This window comes from Triticum dicoccoides, chromosome 1B (genome assembly GCF_002162155.2).
Source record: "Triticum dicoccoides isolate Atlit2015 ecotype Zavitan chromosome 1B, WEW_v2.0, whole genome shotgun sequence".
NCBI lineage: Eukaryota > Viridiplantae > Streptophyta > Magnoliopsida > Poales > Poaceae > Triticum > Triticum dicoccoides.
The window spans coordinates 665,867,399-665,876,082 of record NC_041381.1 but is presented as its reverse complement, the minus strand read 5'-3'; the positions used below and the strand labels follow the sequence as shown (position 1 = coordinate 665,876,082).

Here is an 8,684-nt window from a genome sequence, read left to right as displayed (position 1 = left end):
AGAGACGCGGTTAAACCGTACGGTTCCAACCAAACCGCCTGGTCGATGGCGCTTCCACACATAGTGCGTGCATGCACGTAGCTTGCTCTGACACTCCTGCCACGTCACTTCACTCGCGAGACCAAACTAACTAAAGTGACCACCTGGTTGGTTGCTTGGTTAGTTACTGGAGCTCATAATCAGTGCTCTATGTCGACTATATATACCACAAACAACTGCAAACGTTCCCAGCTCATCCTCTGCTCCCGCTCTGCTTGCTTCACTACAAACGAGGCACGAAAACGTGAAACAGATCGTCTGCCGGCCATGGTGGCCATCACGGTGCCCATCTCGGTGGACGCGATCCCTCTTGTGAAATGCGCGCATGCGGCGGCGGCGGCGGTGCCGAGCGTCGACCTGTCGGCGCCGGGCGCTGCGGCGGCCGTCGCGGACGCATGCCGCGGCGTGGGCTTCTTCAAGGCGACCAACCACGGCGTGCCGGCCGCCCTCACGGACGCGCTGGAGGCCCGCGCCGCGGCCTTCTTCGCGCTGCCACACAAGGACAAGCTGGAGGCGTCGGCGCGGCCCTTGGGCTACGGCAGCAAGAGCATCGGCTGCAACGGCGACGTGGGCTGGCTCGAGTACATCCTGCTCTCCGTCGGGTCCGGCTCCGTCGCCGCCGCCTCCCTGCCGCCGTCGCTCCGGGCGGCGCTCGAGGAGTACACGGACGCGGTGCGCGAGGTGGGAGCGCGGGTGCTGGAGCTCATGGCGGATGGGCTCGGCATCGCGGAGGAGCGCCGCGGCGTGCTGCGACGGATGGTGGTGGCGCCGGCGGGAGACAAGGGCGGGGCAGACGAGCTGGTGCGCGTGAACCATTACCCGCCGTGCCCCTGCCCCCTGGCGGCGGGGCAGCGCGGCGTGACGGGGTTCGGGGAGCACACGGACCCGCAGATCATCTCCGTGCTCCGGTCCAACCGCACCGGGGGCCTCCAGATCATGCTCCCGGAAGGCCGCTGGGTCCCCGTGGCCCCCGACCCCGATTCCCTCTTCATCAATGTCGGGGACTCCCTCCAGGTAGGCACCACGCCATTGCCATTCACCCCCTTGTCACTTGTTACCTTTGCCGCCTACCCCATTCGTCTACCTGGGATCCATGGACGCGCACGCATGCATGTTCTGGCCTGGTTTGGCATGGCGCATTATTCAGCTGGCGTCTGTGCGTGTCCCCCGACCCACCCTCCGTTCCTGTCAAGGACGTACCGCGCAAAAGCGTGCAAGTGGCGCGCGATAACTCACTCATTGCCGCGCGACCCCGCGTAGCCTGCGTGTGCCCTACCATCTGCACACATGTACGTTAGACTGTTTTTACACGCATGCGTTCTGACGTGATGCGTTTTGGGAAGCAGGTGCTGACGAACGGGCGGTTCCGGAGCGTGAAGCACCGGGTGGTTGCGCCGGCGGAGGGGCAGCAGTCGCGGCTGTCGGTGATCTACTTCGGCGGGCCGGCGCCGACGCAGCGGATCGCGCCGCTGCCGGAGCTGATGCGGGAAGGGGAGCAGAGCCTGTACAGGGAGTTCACCTGGGCCGAGTACAAGAAGGCCGCCTACAAGTCCCGCCTCGGCGACCACCGCCTCGGCCCCTTCGAGCTCCCCGCCGCCGTCACCCAAGAGGCAACCAAGGCCGACCATCACTGCAGCAGCAACGCAGTTCAGCCGCCGGCGCCGGCGCCCCCTCACGTGGCACGAGTGCACTAGCTTAGCTTGGCTCCCCGTACGTACTCCTAGTAGTAGTGATTTTCTTTTCTTCTTGTTTAATTAATGTAAATCTATCCGCCCAGACATAGTAGTAGTACGTGGTAACTAAAAATGGTGGTAATATCACTCTTGGGCAGCCCAAACTGGCATGGCACCGAACTGTCACACCCGCCGAGAAAGAAAGGCGGCCTTTGTAACTTCCACGTAGATATGCAGACACACCCTTTTGTTCGTTGCTCAGTTTTCACCGGCAGGCAACGGTTCGCCGCATGCTTCTGCCCGGCGTACCGTGAATAGATCAAAAATGCTAAACGTACAGGCTTTTACAGGTTTCTGCAGGCTCCTTTCAAACTTTCTAAACACATCCCCTGATTTCAATGACGGTGGGCCCGTAACTCTACTAATGACTAATTAAAAACCGCCACGACACCCTGTAAACCACTCATGCCTGTAACATCCTGTATGTGTAGCGAATGAATAGATTGGCAGGCACCACAGTTAGTTAGCATGTCCGTACGCCATCTACCTACCTGGACACTGCGGGTCACGTACTCGTCACTGCTCAGCGAAGTAATGCTACACGTACAAACGAGTTAAAAGGTTTTATAAAAAGAGTTAATTTGATTGGTCAATAGATGGGAAGCCGGCCCGATAAGTGGATTGTGTATTGTTTCATTAACCGGGCCTCTAGGTCTGAGGACACGTACGCCCACGAATGATGATTGATCACCTCTCAAAGGTCCACGTCCATAAATCTTGGTGCGTCCTGGTGCAATTTATTTTAAGATTTTTGGCGAGGCGATGCGCGTTATGTGGAAAGAGCCGTTCTCATCGACTACGAGACGTCTATGGTCACTTCATCAATCTCAAGATGATATGCCGGTTCCGTCTCTCGAAGGTACTCATACGGGTAGGGTTTGCGTATGTGTCATAGAGCTGAGTGTATGCGCGTATATATGAGCAACTGCATCTGTAATGTGTTCCAAAAAAAGTCCACCTTCACAACTGTCTATCTCAAATTAAATCCTCAAATTCATACTTATCTCATGGAATGTTAAACTTACACACATAATTGAACACACACATGTCATCGGACTATCAAACTCAAATGAAATAATAATGGAAAAAGTTCATCCACGGTCACCTTGCCCTTGCCTCGTCGTCTTCGTTGTGGAACTAGCGGTCATTGGTCAAAGGCGCAAAAGGATGCAGATGGATCTGCTCACTGCCGGAGCTGTCCGATCCATCGCCCTCCTTCTCCTTCTCCTCTTTGGCCACGCGCCCTCCCACGGACCGCACGACTTTTCTCCCTTGCGAGGGCGCGCGCCGTCCTCCTTTGCCGGTCCTCGATGACACGGGCACGGATGACTTGCTCGTTGTTGTCCAAGGCGCGTGCGGCTCCGCCTCCATGGTCTCAGCCCCCAGGCCACCGCAGCTTGTCGCGTCTTCTGCCTCACATGGAGGAACGTCGCTCCTCCTGGCCAGTTGGGCTGTCACGCATGCCGGCATTAACCTCTAGCTTGGAGCCTGACATCACGTAGAAGAGGCGCCATCAAAGGAGTTGGGCTGCCACCCCAGGGTTGCGCTACTAGCCGATTGTCACCGCATTATGCGAGGACGCAGTCACGCGCCGCGAGCATAATCCCTGGGTATCCAAGCGTTATTTGGCACAAACCCAATGGATTACCAAAGGATCAACTCGGACAACATTTGGGTGCACTACTCCTAGGAGAGGCGGAGAGCCAGGTGGACGGCCATCTCCTCCTCGTCTCGCATGGTACAAGGTTCCAATCCATGGACCGGGAGATCTCACATTCGAATCCGATTCACCATGCTGGGGAAGGCTAGAGATTGCCGGGCAGGAGCTTAAGGGATGAGTGCAGTGGAGTGGAATGACTACTACTTGGTCTGAAATGCGTGCTGAAATTTGGGATGGGCTTTAGGTCCATATAGCAATTTCTGAAAATCTCTAAGGGCCCATGTGGGTTTATTGGCACTAGGTGTAGTGGGAAGTTTAGTCCCACCCCGGAAGTGAAAGAGGAGTTGGACCTCCTTATAAGGGTTTCTCTTCTACATGCTATTGGAGCTTGAGAAGAGAAGAGGCCCTCGCGCACTCCTCCTCTGCCGCCCGCCTTGCCACGCCTCACCTCGCCTCGCCTCGACGCGCCACGGGTTGCGGGAATGAGCCTAGCCGAGCTCACACCTACGCGCTTATTTTTGCCAGTCACTAACGAAGAGATTCTGACAGCTGGGCAACGATTTGAGACGTCGGATCGTGGGCTATCACGGACTCGGACGTGGGTCGAGCCCACGTCTCTCCACGCGGCTGCGCCTATATAAGTGTGCGGTGTCTCCTAACCCTAGCCGCTACGAACAGATCACATCTGCTCTCACGCGAACCGTCCACGTCGTTCCTTTGCTGTTGGTGCCGCCGGTGACTCCATCCCGTCCGCCACATACACGGTCGACGGGAGAGATGGTCTCCGAAATCCCGTCTCTCCAGTTCCTGTACGGGAGAGAGGCGAGTAAGTTTTTGGGAAGCGACTACGTGACTGCTCACCTCCGATCTACTACTTCCTCTACATCCGCGCCGTCTTCGTCATCACCATGTCCACCGACGCCGAACATACCGCCAACGAGAAGACCGAGGCTGACAAGCAGGTCGTCGAGGATGCTACTGCTGCTGTCACCACTATCGTGGCTTCTGCCTGGCCTACTGGAGGGTATAACACGTTTATCCCGCTCCTCTTTATTTTCATATTAGACAGTACTAGAAGCATGTGTAGATTTGTCTACTGTTTGCTTAGTAGGTGCATGTTTAGATCAGAGTTAGTATGTCGTGAATGCAGTCAATGCCATGCTAGTGATTTATCTATGTATTAAATTAGTCGAAAAATTGCCTATTTACTTAGCAATCCAAAAACCTATTACGTGTAGGAATTTTTTGGCAAGTGACTTTGCCTCTGCACTGAAACCGGATAAATTTACCGGTACGTACTTTAAGCATTGGCATACTCTGACCACTTTATGGCTCACGAGTATGAACATGTTCTGTGTCGCCCGTGTCTCCACAAGAACGGTTGCTCCTAAACAGGAGAAGGCGTTCAGGGAGGCCACCGTCATATTTCTCGGAGCAGTTGTTAGTGTGATCGGAGATAAACTGGTCGACGCATATTTGCATGTGCATGTCGCCAAGCACTTGTGGGAGACACTCGAATATAAGTTCGGGGCCACAGATGCCGGGAGCGAGATGTATATTATAGAGCAGTTCCACGATTACAAGATGGTTGAGAACCGTCCTGTATTGGAGCAGGCTCATGAGATAATATGCATCGTTAAGGAGCTTGAGCTTCTTAAGTGTGATTTACCGGGCAAGTTTGTCGCGGGCTGTATAATCGCTAAGCTTCCTAATTCCTGGAGAAACTTTGCCACCACTCTGAAACATCAGAGGCGTGAATTCTCAGTGGAGGATGTCATTGGCCATCCGAGTGTCGAGCAGAATTTGAGGTCAAAGGAATCACATGGAAAAGGGGCTGAAGGGACTTCTGTCGCCAACATGGTGAACCAGAGAAACTTCAACTCCCACAAGCCCAAGAGAAAGAACAGTGTCCAACACAATACCAACTTTAAGAAGAAGGGTAAGAAGACCTTTAGGAAGAACAAGAAGGATGAGGGCTGCTTTACTTGTGGTTCGGTTGAACATTGGGCCAACAAGTGCCCAAACAAGTTTAAGAAGTCAGAACAGGACTCCAAGTCTGTCAACATGATTGTGGGCAACAATGAAAATGGTGCATCTAAATATGGTAATTTATTTACTATCTTTTTAGTGTTTCAACCCACCGATTGGTGGGTAGACACAGGTGCAAGTTCATGTGTGTGATGACATTTCATTGTTCTCTTCTTACCAGGTCACAGGCCAAAGGTTCGTATTGATGGGGAATGGCGCGAGTGCTTCTGTTCATGGTTTTGGAACGGTCGATATGAAGTTTAATTCGGGAAGGACCGTGCAGCTGAAGAACATGCAACATGTCCCCGCCATAAAGAAGAACCTTGTTAGTGTCTCCCTTCTATGTAGAGAAGGGTTTAAGTTGGTATTCGAGTCTAAAAAATTAGTTGTTACTAAGTATGGAGTACTTGTTGGAAAAGGTTATGAGAGTGGAGGTATGTTCCGCCTTTCCCTCACAGATTTCTGTAATAAAGTCGTGAACCATATTCATTCGAGTGTTAGTCAATCTGAAGTTTGACATTCACGTATTTGTCACATAAGTTTCGGTGTTATGATGCGGCTAGGTAAGTTGGATTTAATCCCGAGTTTCACTTTAGCCAAAGGGTCTAAGTGCCTTCCATGTGTGCAAGCAAAGCAACCTCGCCAATCTCACAAGGCTGCGGAAGAGAGACACTTGGCACCATTAGAACTCATACATTCTGATCTTTGTGAGATGAATGATGTGTTGACTAAAGGTGGAAAGAAATACTTCATGACATTGATAGATGATTCCACTAGATATTGCTATGTGTATCTGTTAAATACTAAAGATGAGGCTCTACACTACTTTAAAATCTATAAGGCAGAAGTTGAGAATCAACTTGAAAAGAAAATTAAACGAGTCTGCTCAGATCATGGTGGAGAGTACTTCTCGAGTGAGTTTGATTCTCTTTGTGCGGAACATGGCATTATTCATGAGAGGACGCCTCCCTATTCACCCCAGTCAAACGGGGTTGCCGAGCGGAAAAGCCATACTCTAACTGATTTGGTTAACGCCATGTTAGATACATCAGGTTTATCCAAGGCATGGTGGGGGGAGGCTATATTGACGGCATGTCATGTCCTGAATAAAGTTCCGACAAAGGATAGTGCGATCACTCCCTATGTGAAATGGGTGAAGAGAAGGACAAAACTCTCGTACTTGTGTACTTGGGGATGTTTGGCGAAAGTCAATGTGCCGATCCCCAAAAAGCGTAAGCTTGGACCAAAAACCGTGGACTGCGTTAATTCGGGCTACGCTAAGAACAACGTTGGCTATTGAAAGTGTGTTATATCGACTAGAGGGGGGTGAATAGGTGATTTTTATGAATTCTTCACTGAGGAATTTTCTGGTGAGGAAATTCCTAAATGAAGAACTACTTGCAGCGGAATAAGTACTCAAAAGTAAACATAGCAGAACACACGCATAGTCATCATGATGAAATGAAGACAAGCACAGAGTACAGAAAGCGTAAACACAGGATAACACTAGATGAAGACGGACAGACTGAAGAAATTGAACTGAGGAAATTGAGAAAGTCTTCAGTCAAAGTCTTCAAACAAATATGAACAAGCACACAACAACAGAGATGAGGAAATTAAAGAGTTGAGGAAATAGAACCAGCAAGCTCGGTGAAGACAATGATTTGGTAGACCAGTTCCAACTGCTGTATCAGTTGTACATCTGGTTGGAGCGGCTGAGTATTTAAACTCGAGGACACCCAATCCCGGACACACAGTCCTCACCGTATTCTCCTTGAGCTAAGGTCACACAGACCTCACCCAATCACTCGTGGTAAGTCTTCAGGTGACTTCCGGACCTTCACAAACTCGGTCACTCGGTGATCCATAATTCCTCTTAGAGGCTCTAGACCTTGACGCCTAATCGTTTGGAAGAAGCACAATCTTCAAAGTAAACAAGCGTCGGATCCATGCAGGATCAATCTCTTCAGTGATGCTCAATCACTTTGGGGTTTGTAGGTTTGGGGTTTGGGTTTTCCTCACTTGATGATTTTCGCTCAAAGTCCTCGGAGGATGGGTTGCTCTCAAATGACAAGTGTCAGTTTCTCCCGGAGCATCCAACCAGCTAGTGGTTGTAGGGGGCGGCTATTTATAGCCTAGGGAGCAGCACGACATGATAAGACATAACTGCCCTTGTCTGATATGACCGTTAGGTGGGTAGATATTTTGGGACAGCTGGCGCGTAGCACCGCAACGGTCGGAATATTTGACTCTCAAATACCTCAGGGCTATCATGTTCCTCACTTTGTAGGCAATCCGCACTGGCGAATTCCTAACTCCTCACTCAGAACAAATCCCTCAGATACCAGAAGAACTTCATCTCTGTCACTGAAGAATATGACTGAACTGTGCGAGATTTCCAATGGTTTCACTCGAAGGGATTGGTAGGTGTAGGATTTTGAGTTGAGCATCACATGGAAATTTTTCCTTAGTATTTCCTCGACCCCCTTTCACAGTACGGTGTTTCCTATGACTCAAGAAAGAGAAAATGAAACTATAAAAACAAAAGTCTTCACGCTTCATGTTCCTCGAATGATTACCAAGTATTCAAGGTCACACAAATTTCTTCATCTTCAAAGTCTTCAGAAAGTCTTCAGAATTCAAAGTCTTCAGTTGAAGAACTTCATTTTTAGGGGTCGACTTTCTCTGTAAATATCAAACTCCTCATAGACTTAGAGACCTGTGTACACTCACAAACGCATCAGTACCTTAACCTATAAGTCTTCAATACACCAAAATCACTAAGGGGCACTAGATGCACTTACAATCTCCCCCTTTTTGGTGATTGATGACAATATAGGTTAAGTTTTCAACGGGGATAAACCTATGAAGTGTAAATACTGATATTGAGGAATTTGATTGCAAGATATAGAAGAACTCCCCCTGAAGATGTGCATAGTGAGGAATTTTGCTTTTGAAGCAATGCACACTTGAAGAGTATAATCATGGAGATCTCCCCCTATATCTTGTAATTTATACATGCATTTGACATGTAATATGAATAATTTGAAATGCATGATGAAATATGGTGACTGATGTTCTTCAGCATGCGTGCATTAACATTGATGAGGAATAAGCATGCAGAAGAACACAACAAAAGTATCAGGCCATCATAGAGTTTAAGATTACAACTCGATCTAGCAAAGTCATCAGAAGAACGAGAGTTGTAACTTAGCAAAAAAAAT

At 50.0% G+C, this 8,684-nt stretch overlaps 1 protein-coding gene across 1 annotated transcript; it reads left to right on the top strand.

Annotated features, from left to right (window-relative positions):
• Nucleotides 1-306: 306 nt before the first annotated feature.
• On the top strand, nt 307-1,932 carry LOC119311811 (gibberellin 2-beta-dioxygenase 3-like). Its single transcript, XM_037587519.1, has 2 exons — nt 307-1,053; nt 1,386-1,932. Exons 1-2 carry the CDS (start codon nt 307-309, stop codon nt 1,731-1,733), a joined length of 1,095 nt encoding a protein of 364 aa, XP_037443416.1. The 3' UTR covers nt 1,734-1,932.
• Nucleotides 1,933-8,684: the final 6,752 nt, after the last annotated feature.

Bases quoted from the DNA above. Each gene is read 5' to 3' on its own strand.
- LOC119311811 (XM_037587519.1), top strand. From the start codon at position 307: ATGGTGGCCATCACGGTGCCCATCTCGGTGGACGCGATCCCTCTTGTG. The intron at 1,054-1,385 runs GTAGGCACCACG...TTTGGGAAGCAG, and splicing joins ATGTCGGGGACTCCCTCCAG to GTGCTGACGAACGGGCGGTT.